Source organism: Geospiza fortis, unplaced genomic scaffold, assembly GCF_000277835.1.
Source record: "Geospiza fortis unplaced genomic scaffold, GeoFor_1.0 scaffold362, whole genome shotgun sequence".
NCBI classification, from domain to species: Eukaryota; Metazoa; Chordata; class Aves; order Passeriformes; family Thraupidae; genus Geospiza; species Geospiza fortis.
The window spans coordinates 428397-451893 of NW_005054464.1; the positions used below are offsets into that span (position 1 = coordinate 428397).

General features: G+C 38.7%; 1 protein-coding gene across 1 annotated transcript in view; it reads left to right on the plus strand.

Moving 5' to 3' along the window:
• The window catches only part of SPATA48 (spermatogenesis associated 48), a 24632-nt gene extending 23247 nt beyond the window's left edge, over positions 1-1385 (plus strand). Inside the window, 1 exon segment of the mRNA XM_014309894.1 lies at positions 1361-1385. Within this exon segment, the coding sequence (XP_014165369.1) occupies positions 1361-1385 (25 nt within the window).
• The last annotated feature ends 22112 nt before the right edge of the window (positions 1386-23497 follow it).

Here is a 23497-nt window from a genome sequence, read left to right on the forward strand (position 1 = left end):
AGTGCAGAGGTGAAGAGAGATTATTCCCATAATTTGGGGTCAGACAATTTTCTCCCATGTACTTTTGATCTAGGATGTGATCCTTACCATTTTTAAAAAGGTGGCCCCTTTCTTTGTCTCTTTGCTCATTCTCAAGCAATGATTGTAATACTTTTTCAAGAAGTATCAAGTGATTGCATGTGGTGGATGTTTTATAACTGCTGTCTACAATATATGGTCCTTTTCCTGAAGACAACTATAGGTATCAAATGGAGTCTCTTGTGTACTGCTAACCTGGTCTAATAAGTATTCCTGTCAAAAGTATCAGCAATATCAGACAGACAGGCAGCATGCAACCATTTCTGCATGGAGTTTCTATTGCACAGTGCTCCTACAGGATGTACAGCAAAATCCTGTACACCAGTGTCAAGTGTTCTGAAGTCAACAGGACCGTATAGGATATGAAACAGTAGAAATATGGTTTTCTCATCTTTGAATATGAATAGTGGTTTTATATGTCAAGTTTTATTGATGTATTTTTAATCTATTTTTATTTTCAGGTAATCCCAAGGTGAAGACAGAAAATAATGTTTTAAAGTCCCCTTACTGCAATTAAATTCTGGCAGATTTGTTTAGCTTTTGCATAGGAAGGAATGCTCTATGTGTTGTTTTTTTCTTGTGTCCATTGCTACCTGGAAAATACAAATCCAATTGCATCTCAGGTTGCTTGGAAACCCATTGCTTTCACAATGATTAATCTAAGATTGTGTTGGATTTTGTTTGATTATTGAGATAATATCTTTGTTGATTATTGAGAGGATTGAGAAGCAGCTTTAAGCAAGTTGCTTTGAAGATTTCAAGTTATCTCTAGGTCAAAACCATGTTTTTTATGTGGAGAGTGAGTGAACATAAATGTCGATCAGTTCTGTGTCAGCCATGAGAACTGGGCATCTAATGCAGAAGTGACAGTGCTAGCAAAGTATTTTTAGAAGGCTTGAAAGCCAAATCTCCAGCATGACCTTCAGGCACCACAGGGCCTTATGTGCTTGAGGGCATTTGTCATGGCCATGGCAGGTCTGCACATGTCCTGTGCACATTAGTTGTAAAACAACTGTGTGTGTGAGTGTCTGTGTCTCTGTATGAGTCCTGTCTGTGTGTCTGTGTTCAAGAAAGGCTGGAGAAGATCTTCAGGAAGATTTACCACCACTGATCTTTAGGGGGCTGATTCTAACACTATGGAATATTGCAAATTATTAATATTCTCTGTGGCCAATGGGCATAAGTGTTTGTGAAGAAAGCAGTGAGAGAAAAAAAGCTAATGTTTAGGAATATGAGAGCATGTTTTAAAATTCCATTTTTCCCTCTCTTTATGTGACTGCAGATACATTGCAAAACATGGAAGTTGACTCAGTAGAAGCACCTAGGACTTTTTTCTCAATTCCAGTTGGTCCTCAGATTTCTTTCAAAGCAGAATAAAAAACTATTATGATTTAGAGAATGCCAGTCCTTTTTACCTAGATAACTGAGAGCCTCAGTGTCTGACAGTGAGGAGGAAGGAAATGTATGAAGATATGCAGACACTTTAAATGCAGAACAAAAATAAAATAATACAGAAGTGGGTGTCTGTGGTAGTCTTTATTGCATTATTCTCATATTTATGACTTACTAACATTGACAGTTAAAACCATACTAAGAACAAGAAGAGACATAATTCAAAGTCTTGAAACTTGACATCTGTACTAGATTGCCTCATTAAGTAAGGCTGAAAATGATGCTGTAGCTGTTCCATACATTGACATGAACATTTTGTGTATGCACAGAGACACTAAATGTGGACACACGTATGTGAATGTATTATTAACTATGAAATCATTACAGGGCAGCAGCAGTTCTCAAGCTGTTCTGAGTGTGCCTTGCAAAGATGGTTAAATGTCACAGAATGAGATTTTAACCTTTAACTGGCTTTGTGTGTGTAGTGAATAAAAGGAGCCAAGTTATATTCCCTGGTTTGGAGGCTAACTAAGAATGTATGCCTTACACCCATGCTTAAATTCTTTTATGCTTAATCTGAATAGGGAAAATCTAAACATGGAAGATGGAGGACCTCTACTTAAGCATCTGTCTTGATACTGTTTATTTTCTGATGTCAATGTAGGCAACATGAGGAAGGAGCATGCCAGAGAAAGAGAAGATCAGATGCAAATTTGTCAGTCAGGAACTTCTACTGAGCCCCAGGGGCCAAAATAGTGCAAATAGTTATTCTAATTCAGACAGCCTTGCAGATTGCTCAGAATTTTCTCTCTTGAGGTCTGTGGTATCATCTGAATAATCGATATTCCTTCTCTATTACCTCTGAGGCTTGTTTTTCTCCAAGCCTTTAGGTAGATACATGTGTCAAAACGTTTGTAAGAAGTAGCTTTTTTGCAGCCACTTAAGGGCTTTCACTGAAAGATTACAAAGTGCACCAATGGTGAGAGACCCTTTCAAGAGTAGACTGAAGACTTGTTGGAAACACTGAGAGGTAGGGAGAATAAACCACAGAGCCAAAAGGTGCAAAATCTGCAGAAGGAGCTAACATCCCTTAACAAAGGGATTAGATCCTCAGCAGCAATAATGGGAACTAAGCATCCAAATCCCTGACACTGCTGGGCAAATCTCAGTCACAGAAGATATACAACCCCTTAGGGAATTTGAGATGACAGCTAGGATACTAGGGTATAACATTTCCCCTAATAAGATTGTAGAAAGTTGTTTATCCAGAAGGGGGGCAGAAGGATACCAGTTCTTGAAATGTCAGACTTACACAGAAACTTTTACACTTCCAGCCTTCTGTATTTTCATTGTGCAAAAATCACCAGTCCCAGATTTTTAAAAGACATGCATTCATCTAATTACTTCCTCTGTATGCATAAAATATATACAGAGAACATGTACATGTGCAAAATTATAGCATATGTTGAGGTGGAGGAAGGTTGCAACCCGCTTTTGCCTTTTGTTCTTCTCCATTTGGAGCTACACATGTATACAAACCAGCGAATACTTTAGATGAAAATATAGCCTCCTTTGCAAATTGGCTTATTATGTCCTATTAAATTATTATGTACCATTTAAAAATATTTGCAGATTTGTTACTGGTTACTAAGGCTGTGTTGTTTTATGCTTGAGAAGGATTCCAATTAAATATTTCAGACCCCCAGTTGTGCAGTACAAAGAGTGATGTGACATTAGGTACAAACGTAGGAACTGTCTGTGCAATGCAAGTGCAGTATCACTGCTGTACCTTGAACAGAAACTTAAATTCCATTCAAACCAGCTGATGAAAACAGATTACATTTTAAACCAGCACTGGGCTGAGAACATTGACTGCAAAAACAGATGCTATCGCTTCAGTAAGTTCAGATTGGTTGTTTTATGTATAAAAACATTGTACATGTGGCATAATTAATGTACAATAATCTATGAATATGGGAACTATATTTAAAATGGGTGGGTTCTCAGTTGGATAACTCAGCACAGTTTCATCTGATTTTATGGACTGATTAAGAGCCAGAACTTCCGGCTCTAATGAGGGGAAGTTGTGTCTTAGAAATCCTCTAGAGAAATCCAAATTGTAAAAAAAATGTAAGGATGTTTTACACTTCTTTATATTGATAGGTCAAGGTGAGGACATTTACTAAGAAAAAAAAAACCCATAACTAAACAGTGAGGAGGAAAAGTATTTTTAAAGTTAGTTTCTAGTTACTTTCAGTCTCTCTGAACATTTCAGTAAAAAATAAAAATCTCTAGGTCTTAAAGACCAAGTGCAAGGGAAATGCTTGTATCCAAACTATAAAAAATACCTCAAAAATAAAGTACTAAAACAATGATAACAATGTTTTCAAATATTTCTTTCCCATTAAGAAGTTCTTATGATTATAAAAACATCTATTTTTTCCCTAAAATTAAAATATAGTATTCCCTGAAATCTCAAGGAGGGAAAATTTTCATACAGAAAAAATAACAGGAATAGTAATTAAAAAAGAAGTATGTGACACACTCAATATAAGATCTAGCCCAATTCTACTGGATGAAATAGCATTGCTCTTGATAGTAAAGACAGAAGGGGATTCTTGCCATCATGTCCATCCTGTAAGTAGTACCACTTCACTTAATCTGAACTCTTCTAGATTCATGAGATTCATGGTATCATAATCTGGTTATTGCTATTTTATAATTTTATAACACTTCCACACTACCCAAATACTAAAGAGAATTAACCCACACATCCTCTCCTGCCCGGAATATCCTTTCACTTGATGGTGTAGCATATGATATAAAGTAAAAAAAAAAAAAAAGCTTATGAAAGAAAGTTTTTATTTAATAATCTCTTTTCCCTCAAGTGGAAACCAGTGAGAAAATGCTTTAGTTCATGGGGCAACTTTTGGTTTCCAGATGTTAAATGCCTTGCTGAATCATAGGTGGTGTTAAACTGTATGTGGGGTTCATAAAGCAGTCAAATTTCAAGTCACTAGAAATGATTTTTGGAACTGTTCCTTTGAGAACAGATCCAAAAATCGACAGCTAGATGAACAGGAACAGAGTTGGCTTCCGGTGTGTAGTAAAACCACTGAAAAACAATGCTGCTGTGAGAGAAATGGTTTCCTGGGTAGAATTTAGCTGGTTTTCCTCCTACAGTCATCTAAAGCCTTCTGAAAGTATAGTCTTCTAAAGCAGAGGATTTATACCATGCACAAGTCACTGCATTTACATCTTGTTTCACAGAATTTCTCTTTAGAACTAGCAGGCTTTGGAAGTTAATTTGAAGTAGTTTTGTGTAAAGTAGTTGTTAGTATATTGACCATGCTTTTAATATGATCTCTTTGATGTGCACTGTAAATAATCATGCCTTAAACTATTCTATTTCTTTCTAAATATCTCTAAATAATATCTATATATATTTTGTATGCATAGCTACTAAACCCTTTCAAATATATTTATGCATTATGCTGAGTGGATTGATCATAAAGAAGCATTTTGATATGGGAAAATAGGTACAATAGTGCAATTATCATAACTCTAGCTAAAGTTCATATTTTTTAGACTAGATTCTTTTTCCTCTTGCTCCTTTCAGAAATACGCATTTAAAAAAATTGGTTTCCTTTGGTTTGTTTGTGATTTTATTCCTAATGCTTCTCATCTGCCATCTAGTAAAGGTCATAGAAATATTAATGTACTTCCAAAGCAAGAGGACCAAAAAGCTTTGCTTTCAACATAGCTTAGAGTATGGGGATGCAAATTGCAAAAAATCAGTGGCCTGTATCTTCTCACAGAATTATTTAGTAATGAATATACCAAGTGAAAGAGAAATGTCTGTTGGGTAAACAATACACATAAACAACTTCATGGTAGAAAAATTATATAAGAGGCAGTGGTGATCTTAGCCTGAAATCTTGAAAATGACTGGAGAAAATAAGGTGCTTATAGAGAAGTCAGAAACCAAAAGCATTTAATAACTGGAAACTTTGGTTTGTTTTACTGTAGATGGAAGCTTATCTTATTTGATAAAGCGCAATTAAAACTAGAAAAACCATCATGAACAAGTAGAGAATTTGTGTGGCTTTCAGAAACTGAGCAACTAAGTATGATTTACTTGGCAAAGACTGGCAAAGCACAGGAGAAAAAAAGTTTAATTGTAGTATTCCCCTTCATCAGTGGCTAAAATCTCCTTGTTTTGGGTCTCAGCATCTCTTAACCCTTGCTGTCTTTTCTGCTACTCCAGCAATGTGGGGTTTAAGAGGCCTGACTTACACTTTAGAAAAGGACTCCATGTTTTCCGCAGTTTGCAGGAATACAAAGCAGCCCTGCAAAGTATGTATCAAGCCTCCTCTCCTGGAGGAGATTGCTCACAAAACACCGACCTGAGTGCTGAGGCAGGATGGCTGGAGGATCGCCTCGTCCATGTGCAGTTGCACTTAGAACATGTAACTGCTGGCTTTGCACTAAGGATTGAGGACACCCCTTCTCGTGCAAATACCAGTGTGTGACATTTAATGGTACTAAGTCAAGACTGTGCCTCACATCTGCTCTGAAAAACACCAGCTCTAGAGCAGCCTTAGAAAATAGTCTGTAAAGACTAAGAAGGGAAATAGGTGCCCAAACCATCCCTCATGTACAAAATTTGACTTTCATCGGGGGCTTCTCAGAGGAATAGGAAGCCAGCCTAAGTGTAATTGCTTATGGAATGAGACAAAACCATTGCAGCTGCTCTGTGCTTGTTACTTGGTCTAGAAATGAGCATCTCTAGTAAGTTTATCACATATAGGCCCTAAAAGTTGAAGGCCTTTAGGCATCCATGTTCCACTGACCAGTAGTTTTGTTTGCCTGCAAGAGCAACTTTGGAGCATCACTAATTCAGCACTGAAGTGTCATAAGAGATGCTCTTTCTGCTTATACTGCAAGCCTCTGGCAGTATCTGTCTTATACACAGACAATTTGCAGCCATTAAAAAGACAATAATCAGCTTCCATCTTTAGATAAAAGTAATTGTATGGCCTCTTGTTGTCATCCTGTATGAAACAAATTTGTATATGTAAATTACATGTACACTTATTATCTTGGGATTTTGTCATGAACTCCAACATTCTCAGAATTGGAATAAATTATTAATGTCTCTCTGCTCGTTGCTTGCTCTCAGTTTTAGAACAGCATACACCTTGCTGAATCCTGTAGTGTATCAATCCTTCTTATTGATATTTATGACCTCTAAAAACCCCATAGAACACTCACTCTACATCACCTAGGCTAGTTAACTGTTTTGTTGCAAGTATGAAATCTAACATTCAAATATTGCAGTTATTCAGTAAAGTAAGAATACATTTATTAAATCCATAAATTTCCTTCAAGAACCCTTGAGTGTTCAGTGAGTCCACTTCTTTTAGGTTAAAAAATCATTATTAGATTTTCTCAAAAACTGTACCAAGTTTCTTACAGGACCTTTTTGGTTTTGAAGAAAGAATGGCCAGAGTATTCTGCATGAAGTAAAGATAAAGCTGTCTGCTGAAAAAAAATTGTTACAGCTTTCTGTCATGTTCAGTTCACCAGTGACAGCAAATAAATTCAGGATAAAAAGACTACCTAAGATCAGAAAGAAGCACTGTCCAGTTAACCAGGTGCAGACCTAATTTCCAATTTACCTACATCGTGCTCCCAGTCCTCTTAATTTTCATTTGCTACACACACTCCTTTCATATGGGATAAGAGAGACTTGCTTTGTAAAAAAGTAAGAAAATCAAGGAGGAAAAGGGATAGACAAGACCTAAGTGCTCCTATTATTTTTTTAATTGAAATTAAAATGTGAGCTAGTTTATTTTCCTGCAGGCTCCAAGTTGCTCTTGCTATTTCTCTGTCTAATTCTAGCCCTAACCTGAAGAGCTATTACTGTGAAATGTCATAGAACTTCCTAGGCTCATTTACATTTTTTTTCTGACAGCCTTGCATGGAACAATTAAATAATTTGGGTAAGCAGTCACCCCAATCAAAATATTTTCCAGTTAATTAACAGATCAGATATCAGTGAAAAAAAGCATATAATTGTATTAGCCACTATCAGTTTGAAAGAGTAACTATGCTAGTATGTACGCATCTCAAATAATGACACAGCCAGCAGGCTGTAGATCAAATTAATTTACATTTAAAATAATTAAAGAATAAAGGAGAAATGATTGAAATTACTGAAGATTTTGTAGAAGGCAAGCCACAACACAAATGCAAGTGATTAAAAAGAAAAGCTTTAATGACAGCGTCCAATGGCATCAATGCTATGTAAATCAGGCTGCAGCTTTCCAATGGCTAAAAATTCAGTGCATGGAAGGCATTATATGCCTTAACCAGAAATCAGATGGGATTTAATTATTCAAATAAAAAAATGAAGTTAATCCTCCTCCTCACAATATACATCAAGCTGCACAACTGGCAGTAAATCCTGAAGCTGCCCCTTTGGCCTGATATTTGCCTAAACACTGAGGATGTGACCATACTGGTGGAAAAAAATACATCAAGAGCCATTTGATGGCACTTGGGTCAAGGAATAGCCAATATCCATATTGTTGACAAGACTCCAAAACAAAGGCGTCAGAGATAAGAACTGATAGTTTCTGTGTATTTTGAAATTTAGGTCTGAGAAATTTTTGGATATGTGAAGAATGCTGTTCAGCATGGAGCAAAAATATGCTGAACACCAGGCTAAAAATCTAATAGTACAGCTAGTCCTGCTGTAGTATAGCTAGGAACAGTCTCCAGTGGTGTTTAATTAGCTTATATAGACAAAATGGCAGAAATTTTATTCAGAGCTTGCATAGTTACCTGATAATGTACATACATAAGCCAGATGGAGTTCCAGAAATGAACAGCAATAAAAAAACTGTTTCTCCAACCAGCCTGTCCCCTGAGAATTAGGATATATCCTTGGGAGAAGAAATATGGATAGAACTCACAACTATGATGGGAATAAAATGGCCATAAGCCCCAGAAAACCATCATGGCATCATAAAAAATATTGTCTTCAAGAGCAGCATCTGTATAAACTCCAAATTCACAATAAGACCAATGGTAAAGACAAAGCATTTTTCTCAGGCTTGCCCAGCTGGATTATGAAAATTCTCCAAGAATGGAGACTCCACAACCTCTCTGAACACAAGTTCCAATGCTTCCTAACTCTCCTTTTGATACTATTTTCCTTGTAGTGCCTTCATTCCTATTTGTGACCATTGCCTCCCGTCACTCGGCATTGAACCTCACAGAAACCTCTGGTATTGTCTATTCTGTAACTTACTCACCCTCCCATCTGACTCCTTTCCTTTGGGGTAAAGTAACCCAATTCCCAAATCCTTAGATGATGTGATCCAGCCCCAGAACCATCTCTGCGGCCCTCCTCTCAAGACCCCTGTTTGTCAGTACCATCTCCCCTGTCTCCAGGTATCTCATGGTTTATCCAGCCTACTTGAATCCTTTAAGGCAGGAGATTAATGAACTTCCATACCACATAAAGGAGATATCAGAAGGGGGGAGGAAAGATTATTCCCAGATTATTTTTTATTAGAAAAACATCGTGAAGATTTTTTTTTCTGTTGTAAAGGCTATACTAGTATAAATAATAGGGTTTTATACAGACATGGTAAATCTTCTAATGCACATATTTGTGTGTGTGTATATTAATGTATAGATATGAATGTGTGTATCTCCCACTGTCTAGCTTAAAGTGGCTACACACCAAGTGCTTCAAACAGCCCAGCTTCAGGTTTTCACCTTCACCTGCCATTCCTGCCTCTCTTTAGGCACCCTTCCCCACCTTCCTTATGTTTAAATTAGGGATGTGGCTTTCCCTATGAGAGGAGGGAATTTAACCTTAAATTTAACCTTCTGCTACCTTCAAGGCATTTGGGTTCTTTTTCTCTTTTGGTCCCAAGTGACTGCTCATTATAAGAGAATTTACTTATATACTGATTTTTGCACTGCTCTGAGAGCAATATGGTACTTTACAACCCTAAATCTTTCTTAGAGGCAGTTCTGTAGCATGGATGAGTTTTTTTTAGCACAGACAGGGTGTCAGTTGACTTGCAACAACTAACCTGCCTCCATATAACACTTGCTGGCAGAGTGCTATGAATTTCCTTTATATCAGCTACTCCTCACACTAATTTACCTTTCAAGTGGGCTAATGAAATGCATTACTACAGTCCATCTGTCTTTAAAAATAAAAAAACCATCCCACTACCCCAATTCTGCAGCACAGAATAGGAGAGAAAAAGAATCTAATATGACAGAGACAGGCTCCTATCATATTTGTAAAACTTTCCTAGGAAGGAAATCCTGTCAATTTTCAAAAGTTCCTCATCTATCCAGACATTTCATTTAGACCTGTGTTTTTGTGTATAATAAATTGCTTCTAGTTGGCTGAAAATCATTTTTAGCTCTTATCTCTGTGATCGGTTACCCCTGCTGTTCTTTAATGGCCTTCACCTCATTATGCAACTAGTCATTAAAAGCTTACTATCCAGTACAATGGTAGCTTATGTAAAGTGATCTATGAGAGCTTTATATAGGCTTACCAGCCGCAGCCTTAATTTTACTCATTCGTCTTAATTTTTTGTAATCATTTTTTGTAAAAAGGGTATAATGTCAGGCATGCTTCCCTGCGACTGACAGATCCAATCTAGCAGATAATTACCATAAGGAAATTGATGTTTTAGTGTGCAGGGGAGAATTTAATTTACTCAGACATCCTACAGTACAATGCATTCCAAAAGATATGAGGATTTAAGTTTTTAAGAAATTAAATTTCACTATTTAACATGATTACTTATGTTGAACATCATTAACTAGCTTTTTTTTTAACTGTTTGATATAATTACAAGAGCAGTTATGTGGTCTAAAATCCAAAGTCGTCTTTAAATAAGGGTTAAGGATCCATGAAGTACAGAAAAGAAGGTTGCATTCTTTCTCTCTCCCTCTCCAACACCAGCCTTCCAGCAGCAGCATAAAAAAAAATCTATAGAGACTAACTGAGCCAATGTATGAACTATAGAGCTTTTTCCAATGATGTTTTAATAGATACTTTATTATCAGCCCATTCCACCTCAACTCCAGCGGTCAGGAAGCTCTTTAGTTCTATTCACAAATGCAAATTGCTTATGATGTTTCAAAATGATAGAACCATGAAAGAGTTGTGGATATCCCAGTTAAACAAGGTGATTAATTTATGTTTAATTTGAGGCATTTGATTACTTTAATTGAAACTTATGTGATTTATAATCAGATTAATTTAATTAATCTCTATTAAACTGTTTGCTCTTCATGAGAAAGCATAATTTCTAACACACACCATGTGTACCTTGCAAGCAGAACACACAAAGCACAACCTGGAAGGCCCAAATAGTTGAGTCTTTCAAAAAATAATTATTTTAATCTTGAAAATCCTTCTCATATGAAGTCCAGAAGTTTTGCTTGTTCACTAAACTTCCATATTAGTAATACTTGAACCAGAGATTTAGAGCAATGGAATTTTATAAGCCTGCTCTTTTTTCTTGTTTGTTTAAGTTTTGCTAAATATTTTAAGACAACTTTTCTATGTTTCATTTTGTCATGAGGTTGTACAGTCAGAGAACAAAAATACAAAACTGTCAAGAGTGTGTGACAAATATTTTTAAGATGCCGGATCCGCCGATAGAATTTGAATAGCATGTGCACAACTGTTGAACAAACAGAGCTAATGGTGATTTAAAATATTCTCTTATGATACTCTTTTCATTCTGGGTTGAAGAGCCCTCTCCAAAGGTAGGAAGATCCCATCACATGATGTTCTAGGAATTATGCTGGTCAGAACCTTGACTGACACCCTACTAGGGGCACAGTCACGACATAAGATCATTCCTTCCTCCTGAAACTGGAGAAAACTCATGGGCTCCTAACCACCCTTGGTCTGATGGCATGGTACAGAGAACTTCTGCTTAGATAGCATTTTCTCTTATTCTTTGTTATTTAAATAAAAGACACTACAGCCAAAGAAAGAATTATTTTAGTATGGATAGACTAAGACCAATTGTTGGTGCTTCAGATAATCTACTTGAAAATAAATTCTGTCTGTCTTTTCTTGAAACAGCTTTGTCAAAGGCATGCTTTTTGTATTTGCAGAAGAGAAGCTAAGAAACTGCAAATAGGAGGGAATTATGTGACTCAGTATTATTTCTAAAATTAAATGTAAAACTGTGCCATTTTTAGTTACGAGAGATAGGCGATGTAAAATGGAAAGAGCATAATGTCAGTAATGACATCAGTCCTGTCTTCAAATTAGTTGTTTTTAGAAAGAACTGTGCTCATAAGAGTGCCCCAGAATGCAGAGAAGAGCCAGTCAATATCACCAGAAGCACAGCGGGTATGATGACTCTGAAGGGACTGCATGTCACTGAAGTCAACATCTCTCCAGGTCATGGCCTACCTGAGGGTGACAGCAAGGAAGTAAGAGGGAGCAGCAGTAGCTATAGCAGACGTTGCCTACTGGCATGCTGTCTTGAACAATTTCTTTTCCAAGAGATTAGATGCACTTACAACGTAAAATATTTTCTCAGTTTTTAACCATGATCAAGCTTCTGCTGGCAAAATCCTTCTACAGAATTTCTTATAAAATTAAAACAGAAAAACAATAGTTTAAAAGGAATTATTTCCTTTTCTGAAGCTTGCTGAAGATTCACCATCTTGTATAAAAATTCCTTCCTCTGAGAAAAGAAAGAAAAGATCTTGCCTGGTAGATATTTGCCTGAGCTTGGCTTGCCTGTGATTAAGGCGGGCCCTTGGCATCTGAGGAGATAAGCAGCTGGGGAAGCTACATTTATCATCTGTGCCAACACAAGGCCTTCCTTTCATAGGTGTTTGCAGTCTTTAAGAAAACACAGCCCTAAAACTTTCAAAATAAGTAGAGGAAAAATTATAAAATTCAATGGGCCCTCAGTCAGTGACCCTGACAGTACTTTCTGAACCATTGCCTACCTTAAGCAGTCTAGACAGGAACTCGACTGGTGCGTGACAGACATCCCAGCTGTACCTGTGCCTGGCACTGCATCTCCTCCCCTCACAAAACCTGATTCGCAGTAGGTACTTTGCAAACTTGCATATACAGTATCTATATGGACAACAGTGCACACATAGTCATGCGCATTTTTATTATATGTATGTATAAACATGTATATAAAAGGATACATTGTGTCAAAAGTGTGTACTTTGTACACTACATATATACAAAAGCCTATAAAGCCACATTTCAGCTGTTTACTGTAGCATGCAGATGCATGGTGCTGTCAGGTCCAAACCAGTGGTCTTTGGCATAGGCAATATTCTGCTTTTTTACAAGACTCTTTGTATAATGATTTTTTACATCATCCCCAGAGCTGTGAAAAAGCAGCGAAATTTCTTTTTTTTTTCTGTTTTGGGATGAGGTTTGTTTGTTTGTTTGTTTTTATACAGAGAAATGTGTTTGCCTTTTCTCTTATTCTCAGAAGACAGCTTTACCTCACAATTCCAAAAAAATGTTGCTTCATGCAGAGGTCAGGCATGGAAATTTTTACCCTGCAGGGTAAAATTTGCACAAGCCATTTAGGTGGGTGACTGAGCAAAGTAGGCTAGAGTGGAAATTATTGCACAACATTGACAGAGACATGTAGGGGGGTACACTTCTGTCATAGACTAGCTTATTAATGAGAGCATGTAGCAGGATATGCTGTATCCTTTTGGCATTTAGCAAAAACCCTAACTTCCATTGAAACATCGTCAGAGACCATTTTTTAAACTGGTAGATGGTCTTGTCATTTTTTTCTTCCTTTATATTTATTTTTGTTTTTCTTACGAATGAACAGTTTGATGTCACTATTTTTAGTCAGAGAAGGAAAGATGACAACCCCTATACCTGTGCAGAGCGGGGAACAGACCACCAGGTATTTCCCTGGGAGATCTGAGCTTCACCTCTCAGGTCTTTGAAGACCTGAGGTATTTAGAAGACATCAGGATATAGTTCACAAAACATTCCCACAAAATAAAAACATATGTTCCAGGATACTCTTTGGCTAGAGCTGCATGTGACTGAGTCTGTCACTGCACACTGTGGGCAGCCATGGACATGTCTGAAGGGAGCACTGTTTTGCATGGAAAATCGAGTTTAAATGTAGCTTTGGAAACTTCAAGAGAGTTATCTCCCACTCAGGAGAGAAGGGCAGACAGCATCTCATCTTGCTTCTTTATAAGGAGACAACAAATATGCTCTAGGACATGACAGAGCCATGTCACCACCTCTGGGCCAGCGCCTGACTGGGCGCTGAGGCCTTCCCTGGGCTCTCTGCTCTCCTGGGGGGCAGCCATTTTGCAGCGGTGACCAACCCTGTGCTGATAAATCTTTTCCCTCCTCAGCGAGTTCCTGTAAAACAATGTCAGAGCACTGATGGCTCTTTATGGGCTTTGCCCATCCCTGCCCCTGCAGGCCAGGGCCCCACTGTAGGCACCCGGACAGCCCGACCACCATCAGGCCCTCGGTGACCGTGCCCTGTGGGGCAGCAGGGGAGCCCCGGCTGTCCCTGCTGAGGTGCGGTGACTCCGGAAGGCAGCGGGCCACAGGCTCCGACCCGAGCAGCACGGCTCTCCCAGCTGCACAAAGGTACATGCTTTAAATTGTTTTGGTTTGGTGGTTTTTTAAAGTAAGGGCTTGTGGAAAGCTTGCTTGAAAGTTTCTATTAAGTTAGTCTTAAAAAATATTGCCTTGTAACGGATTCTTCCTTAAGGCTTTCTCCGAGTGAGACTCATTTCGATTCTGGTTTTCTTGTCATTAAGTAAACGAGTTTGATTTAATAATTATGTTTTATTATAGCTGAGGATGTTTAATATAGTAGAGGGTGGGTTGAGTTTTTCTCTTTGGCTGTGAACCAAGTTTGTTCCCTGGAGCCTCCCACAGTAGTCTTGACCAGGAAGTGTCGGGCAGCACCGCCATTTTCCAGAGGGGCAGCAGTCGCTGGGCCTTGTTCTGTGAATAATTACAGATGTGCTTAACTTCATCACTTTAGACTTTCTGTTAGTTGCTTTTCCCAGTAAATGTGTACATAAGAAGGGCTGCCAAATGGCTAGATAGTCTCTTTTCCAGCTATTTTGACTGTGCTGGAGAGAAGGACGTCAGGGAGGGGGGTGGCCTCAATGAGGCTGCAGGGCGGCCTGAGGGAAGGAAGCTTTCCCGAGCGCTGGGAAAGCTCAAGACTGGGACATATTGCTGCTTTCCTTCATGGCATTATCACCACAGCCAGGTTGACAAGCCTTTCCTTGCCATACTGTCATGGTTGAGATGGAGACAATACAAAGCAACACACTCCATTTTCAGAAGGCTTCAAACCGTTTTTGTTATACCGTGCATGCTTTTTATAAATTCTTACAAAACTCATAAGTTTACACTTTACTCATTGGTCACAAAAGACAAACAAAGTGCTGATTAGAACAGACAGTTGCAGGTTTCTCTTATTTATCCTTCTTTCTTTCTTGGTTTCTATGTTAACAACTTTTGTAGAAAATTCTTTCAGGGGTAAACATGGATCCTCTTATTAAACGTCTCTCTGGCTCACAGAAGTTGCTGTAAAACCTCTTCCACACCATACCATTGAAGCAGTAAGGGATGATCAAGGTTTGGGGAAGTGCAGGAAATGAATATGCTGACAGTGAGAGAAAGAGCGCAACTAAAGTGGTCAACCTTCACAACTTTAAGAGGGAGATGTGGCTGGAAAATACAATGACTGGGAGAAGTGGCGATGAGGGTAAAATGACTGGTGACAGCAGGAAGGTAAAAGGGAGGGATGTAGACGTGAATGTGAGTTAATGGGCAGACCACAAATATCACTTTGTCAAAGAAAAGAAGCGAGTGTCTGGGTGTGTAAACAGCTAGGAAAAGATAGGTGTATAGGCATATTATGTAAAAGTTCCTTTCTACTAAGGGCAAAGGCAAAATTCCCATGGCTTTATGAGCAGATGATCTTGAGTTTGCAGAAAACCAAGAGAATCTATGGAGAAATGTAGCTACTACTGAATTCATTTATAACCAGTGATTGCAGAGTCAAGAAAAACTGACCACCTGAAAAACCCTTACACATTATCTAGTGACAGCTCTACTGAAAATTTTGAGTGTTTTGTCCATCCCCACATTCCCCAAACTAAAAGAGAAAAAGAATAAGAGAACAGCCCCAACCTCACTAAGCTGTCTGAAATGCTAAGAAGTTAAACACGGGAACTGGTTTTGAGTTTTGGTTTTTGTTTCTGCTTTGGACATTAGCTTCAAGAGGTGGAGGAAAAGGATATCATATATATGAGGACTAAAACTGGAAGAGAATGCATCTGCCCCAGCAACAACCATACTGTTTGGTGTGAACATCTGGAGTAACTTGCATGTGTTCTGAACTCTGGCAGCTAGAAGGAGCAGTAGGTTGAGTACTACCTTGCTATTTTTAGGTGTTCTTTTATTCTTTTTATGGAAGTCTATAAGGAGCTGAGCTTTCTTTCAGGTGTGTAGTGTAGTTAGGAATAATAATTGTTCAGATAAATGGTGTGACTAATGCATCACTTACTTGGATGTAAGGTAGACTTATAATGCTGTGGCCTAAAGCCTGGCCTCTTCTTCCAAAGACATGACGTTAAAATGACAACAAAAAAATCCTCCTCTAGAAATATCTGTCTTAATTTAGCATTCTTACATGCCATTAAATATTCTGATTTCTTTGTGTTAGAACTTTATTTAATTGTGATGTGGCCAACCAACAGAAAGGCTGTTCCTGACTTCTGTGGGCTTGGAACAGGCCGTTTTGCTGGCAGATAGATTGTGTACTTGAACCATGTCTGCACTGAAAACAGAGCCAAAGGTATAAAATCACACTATGATACCAATTGATAAAGAAGACTGCTGAGCTGGTTTCTCACTAAAGTCACAGAATTCAGGCAGTGAAATCCCTGGAGCATTCAGTCTGCTGCAAGCTGTGCAAGTAAGTGAAAAAAGAATCAAACTAGTGGATTTGTAGCTAGATGCTAGAAAGGAGATAGACAACTGCTTAAGATACTTATTCCATTGAAAATTTGTTATTTTTAAAGTAAATCCATCCTTGTAACCAAAGAAAGGAAAATATTTTTAAAAATTACTGAAATCCGCTTTGCTTTCTATTTCTGCTACTACTTACCTTTTAAATGACAATTCACTCACACTTAGATTCACTTTCTTCTGCTTACAGCAGCAATGTGAAATACCAGTGATTATCTGCTGTAATTTCAAAGAAGTTTCCTGCAAGTGAAGAAATAAAAATGAATCATCATAGTCTTCAGTTTGAAGATGTCTAATAGCATATGAAAATATTTCTGCAGTGAAATCAAGTGGATATTTTAGAGCTTGATAAGAGAAGATCTAGTAGATGTATATTTAGACATTTAATATTTAGTAGCCACTGATATTTCTATCCAGTTTGGAAGCAGAGGCTCCAAGTTTGGGAGACATCTTTTGACCCACAAGTATTTCCCTAACCCATTAAAAATAGAACATGGAATTAAGACTGGTTTATATACAAATTGACCTGTGTCTGACCAGCAAGGGACTTTCTCCTGAGAAGGAGGTTTGAGTTGTGTATCTGGAGATATTTGAGAACTGTCTGGATGCAATCTTGTGAAATGTGCTGTAGGATCACCCTGCTTGAGGAGGGAGGTTGGACAGGATGACTCACTGTGGTTCTTCTCCCTCACCCATTCTGTTATTCTGTAAGACCTCAAAGATGAAAAAAAACTTGCACTCAGAAAAACCCTGTAAGCATTTAGTTCCAAGTGAGGTTGCACTCCTTCTGACAAGGTCCTTGTCTCAAATTCCTGGTCCACATCTCTGTAGTGTGTTTTTGGGGCAAGGGGACAGGTTTCTCCTTGCAGGGAAAATGCCTCCTGCTCTCCTAGCTGGGTCTGCAGCTGTACTCTCTTCCTTGGCAGTTTTTGTGTACTCCAGACAGACAGCAATTCTTGTGGGATACTGTGTTATGCACAGACTTCTGTCCATGCACGGTGTAAGGATTTGAGTGCCTCAGTCAGAGCCTCAGTCAGAGCGGTGAGCTCAGCTAGGTAACAAGGGGAACATGTTCTACAATTGTAGCTTTCTGCCTGTATATCCTAATTTTTCATCTTGGAACAGAGGTACTTTCTGCTATCAGGTAGTTTTTGGAGTGATCCTGATTTCTGCTGCGTGCTTTCAAGCAGGAACTAGACCATGGATATAGCATAAATGTTCCAGACAGTGACTAATTCTAGTTTGGTACGCAATGAGGAATAGCACACAGTTTTAAATATCAGTCATTTGTGTGTAGTAATGAGCATTTCTAGTTTCAAGATGACTAGCATAAAGGCATCTGTGTTTCATTTTATGGCAAAGATAATCCAAGAAATATAAAAGGACAAGAAAAAAAATATATTTAGTGATAACTAATTGTGTGGATTTGCCTGTGAAAAAATTACATATTTTATGCCAAGCACAAAAGTCCAGGGCAACCCAGCTTCACAGCTGATCTAAACTTCTAAAGAGGGCTTCCCATAAAGGTGTTTCAACAAGCACCTTGCCTTAACATGGGATGCAGGAAAGGATCACATGAAATCGAGTTTGCATCCCTGCATACCCTCTGCCAAAGAAAGCCTGCATCTCAACAGTTCCCTTCACATCAGAGGAGGCCTAGGTTGAATTGAAGCCAGTGTAGTAGCTCTGTTGTGCTGAAAGAGGGGCCATGACCAGAGGTGTGCCTTATAAAGAAGATTCTCCCTACCAGCAGAATCAGTCGAGCCCAGAGTGAGTTGTATGGACTGGGGCATGATGTTCATGACCACAGCTCCAGCTCTGCCTTGAGCTCAAGTACCCAGCGTCACTGTAGCCAAGTCAGCCAAACGTCAGTCCTCAGTCGCTGTGAGCTGGATCTGCCTGGAGCCCCAGGGGCAGCCAGAGTGAGCCTGTGCTGGGATCTCTGCTGTAATTGCAGCACTGCCAGCCTGAAGCTGTCTTGGCTAAGTCAGTCTATGCTAGAGAGCTCTCTCTCCATATGCAAAGGCAAACAGGACCCGTGGGTTATTACAGGGGCTCCAGCCTACCAGCAATTCTGACTTAATGTCAGCTGTTGCTCCCAGCCATACTCTCACATGATCTGATAAAAACCACTGCAAAATATGAGCTGTGCTGGAAACATTGCTATATCCAAAAGAAGTGTACTCTTTGTGTTTTCTTTTTATTATTTTCTTTATTATCTCAAGTCCTGTGCGGAAGAAATCTAAAATTTCTGTTTCATCTCTGAGATTTGGCTTTCTTTTTTGTCAGTGTGTTTTGTTTTGGCAAATTATAGGCAGATAGATGCTCTTGACAATTAACTTGTCCTTCCTAGCTTTAAACACAAGTTTCTTCAAACTGCCTGTCTTTTTAAGATCAACTTGACATAAGTTCAGAGCTCATACTGAACAGTGCAGTGTTTTCTCTCTGTTAAAGAAGAGACAATTAATGAGGAAAGGCATAGCTAAAAGGCTCACCGGAACCCTATCAAAATTTATCAGAACCCTATCTAAATTTTAATAGCAGAAACCATTAAAATTCTGCTACTTATTGAGAGTCTCACTACTTCCTTTTTTCAAACAGGCTGATATATTTCTGGAAAAATCTTTCCCACCATATTTTTCACATATACTTCCTATTCCAAACTGAAAAGAACGCGGCACAGATTTCTTCTTGATAAGTGTGTGCACAGGCAAGTTCCTTAGCCTCCCTTTTCAGGGAAGTCTCTGCCTTTGTTTAAAAGCACATGTTCTCTGAGCAGATAGTAATTTACATTTCTGGGATGCCATCTGCACATTATCTGGTAATTCTAGGATGGGATGAAGTACACTTAAGTGTTGGTGTTAAACTTTCAAAACTTTAACTTACAAGAGTGTCAGGCTGTTCTGTCAGTGAAAATTTGAGATTTTTCAGCTTACGGGAACTGACTGAACTGCATTTTGTCCTAGGGATTTGTAATCAGTTTGATTTTCTTTGATCATGCGGATAAGTATTAATGATAACCAGAAGTAGAATCAACAAAGAAGTAGATTCATATCTATTCTTAGAGTACTTGATCTGAAACTGGCAGATTCAAACCCTGTGAAATTATATTTCATCCATAGTTTCTTGGCACTCTGTATTTTTGATAGCAGGGTGATGAGAAACTCTGCCTCTGGACACTTACCTACCTTTTCAAAGGAGCTGAGTAAAGTAGTTTCTTTCACAGCAAATGATTTGGGGAGGGGTGAAGGGATAACAAATGGAACCTCACTGATTAAGAAATTGATTTAATTTATTGAGAGAAGGCTTTGCTATCGTTATACATCTATGTGTATTATATATATATGTGTGTGTGTGTATGTGTGTATATATGCATATACACAATAGCAATTTCACAACACTTTGGACAATAGCATTTGCTTTAATGTATTTAAAAATGTGAGTTAGTTCAGAGGAGATTTCTGTTTTTTAAATGAAATAATATTTCCCTCTTCTGTGTGCTTTAGCATTCACCCTTTCCATCATAGAAACAGTTTTCTGTGTTGTGATTCTTCTATTGCTATGAGAATTGAGAGAATTCTTACCATAAAACAGAGGTTTCCCAGCAAGATCGCATTCTAGAATTAGGCATGCCTATAGAGTGAGTGTCTTTTAGTGGTCTGATGATCATTACTGCTGCAATGGAGGAAATTACTATATTCCTTACTCAAAACATTCCTACAAAGTCAAGCATGACCATCAACAGTACATTTATTTGTGAAAAGAAGCCTAAAAAATGTAGGTGTTCCTCTTACATCAGCTTATATCCTGTTGACAACTCAAATGACACTAGGCTCACTTATTAGTTTCTAGTGGTTTAACTGACAACTTTTGGTCTCATAAAATGTACTATAAATACTATCTGCAGCACAGCCTTGCTGTTCAGTGGTACACCAAGTGTTCAAATGACTGAGAATGCTGTTTCCCAATGGGAAATGTGGCATTTGGCAATCGTTTATTCTGATTTCCTCTGAGGATATGAAGGAAAGATTTTACCAAAGTAATCCCTGAGTAAAAAGCAAACAACAAAATGTTTAATGCCAAAGCACTGGACTATAGAATGAATGCTAAAGTGCAGACTTTATTATATCTTTAAAGTAGATAGGGTGATTGCATGCTTTTACCTCTATAGGGAAATAGGTTTGTGCTTTCCACACATGAGCTTGTGGGAAAATTGCATGGGATTGATTTCACGAGTTTGGAAATGAGCCCTGGTGTTGAGAACAACTTCACAGCCCCAACTCTGAACTCACTTGGCAGCATGGATATCTTTCTCCCAGCGAAGTCACTCCTGCCAGTGGTTACAACACAAAGAGGGTTTGGCTCATAGAGGACAAATTGTGATATAATGAAGTTCCACCATAGAGTGAAAAAAACCTGAATTTGTTTTCATCTGGAACAGGACAGTTTGTAGAGAAGGAGGAAAAGTCCAGCCCAAGCACTTATTGCTTTTGGTTCCTGTGGAGTGATGCTGCCCCTATCTCGTCAGGAAAATCGGGGAAATTATGAGAGACTGTGAAGTGCAGGTTTAGCCAATGTAAGATTAACACATTTCCTGAACTTTAATCTCCTATTTCTAGTACCTTAGTTTACCATGTTCCTCATTGCAGTGAGTTCATAGTCAATCTTCCTTTATTCTTGGCCTCCTCCTTAAGAAAATGAGGGTTATGGGGCTGTACTCCTACAACATCTTAGGCAGTAGGCAAACTGGTTTGTGACTTTCAGCTAAAGTGGATGTGTTGTAGGGATCACAAGATAGAATAAGTTCCTAACAGACATTTTAGGGAATTCATACCTGTATGTAGAAAAGAGTTGGAACTGAGAGAAAACAGAGGTTGACCTGTGCCTCAACTAATGGCAGAGGGCAGGTGACCAGGAAACCTGTGCTTATTGCCAGGCTGCCAAGAAGTGTCATCCAGAGTCAGCCACTGAGTACACTGCCTCTTTGTCAGCTAAGCGTGCAAAGGATGTGGGAAGAGAGGAAGAGGAGGGGAGACTGACAGAGAGACACATGGGAAGGTCAAGGTGGCATAGAAGGGGCTGGGTTTTGCAGGAGTGGAACATCTGAAGAATGGGAAGTTTCATTCCAGAAGAAATAATGCTTCATGTTCAAAGAATTACTGATTTTTTAATATATATTCAACATTCTGTTTCTATTTCACAGTTTCTTTTTTTCCTCCCCACACTCATTAACAAAGCTTGTGACAGCATGGACTTAGCAGTTTGGGTGGGCTGTACATTTACCTCTGGAAGATTTTAGCCATCACTTAACCATCATATATTAAAACTCTCAAGAGAAGATGCAGATGCAATGCACTGAAACAGTTAATGCTGATCTCAGAATAAGACATGAGACCTCAACCCCTTTTTTTTTCAGTCTCAGAATAATAGCCTCCCTGCTGAAGCAAACAGAAAATGTGTTGCCTGTGCAGATAAGAGAACCTTAGAGTACCTTGAAACTGTGATTCAGCACACTTGAAGTTACTACTGTTTTACAAGAAGGTGCTGACTCATTTACTAACTGCATGCAAAACTGTCTAGAAGTGCCATCCTTTTTCTCCAGCAAAAATTTATACATTACTATCAGTAGCAATCACAGTTCATAGAATGGGTCAGGATGGAATGGATTGTTGGATCATCTGGTCCAACCTCCCTGCCCAAGCAAGGTCATCCCAGAGCATGTGACATAGGATTGCCATCACAGTCATGAGCAAAGGATGGCCAGAAATAAATGGCTTTTGGGAAGGCAAATGGTTCCACACTTGCCAAAGCTGATCAGCCCATTTTGGGAACTATTGACAACTTTCAGGAGCAAATCTGATCACTGGTCACAAGAGACGTGCTTGTTCGCCTCTGGTTCTAGAAGCTTGCTCTCTTGTGGTGTGATGAGATAGGAAAGGGATTGATCAAACTTTGAATGTTGTCAAACGAACTGATAAAGACAGTGAGAAGGCAGTCAAAAACAGGTACAAAGTTATTCTTTCTGCTGTTTCATGCTTTTTAAGGCAAGGTGAGGTGAACAACCAGATTTTTCTTCCTTTTTTATTTCTTCACAGCAGCAAGGAGATAAAGATTGTCCCTGCAAAGAATTTGGTAAATGTCTATAACAATTTATTTGGTAAGGCTTTAATTGTGAGGCGTTTTTCATAAAAAATAACATGCTAACTGAAAGTTTATTTTGTTCAGATTTCCTAACAGCAAATGCCCTAAAAATCTAAGAAATGCCAGTTAAGCAGTCATTAGTACCTGGATAGTCAATCCCAGACAATGTAGCATTCAGCACTGCTCTCTGATTTTATCCAGCAGAAGTGATATTGCCCCCATGCAGCAAATGGCCACCCATACTGCAAACCTCCAGTTGCTTCCACACACATCCAGATTGACTCCAGCTCCAGTAATGTGAGATGTCATATAGAAAAATACTGCACTGAGTGAACACACAATGTTCCTAGAAGTTTTGGACTGCATTCAAGTTGAAAAGCAGTGCTAGGGAGTCTCCATCACTTGTGCCTTAGTCCTGATTTCACACCTCCTCACATATTAAATAACTTTTCAGTAATTTTGAAGTCGTCGTGCAGTCTACCTGTCTTTTACTAGGGAATTTACTGAAATGGGTGCCAAAGCAGCACCCAGATCAAACTAGTATTGATATAACCTTCTCAAATCTCTCCAGATGGAAACAGATGAAACTATCCCATGCTCCTTCTTCAAGAGTTTAATAAAATCCCTTCTCTTCTCGTAAGTTAGACCATGGTAAGGCAGGTATGGAAACCATGAGCAATGATCAGTTTGTAAATGTTATTCTCATTCTTTCTCTAGATCACAAACAGGGAAACTGTCTTCTCAGCAGACCTGGGCAATGGATTCAAAGTGCTTGCTCTGCATCTCTCAGGGTAAGAT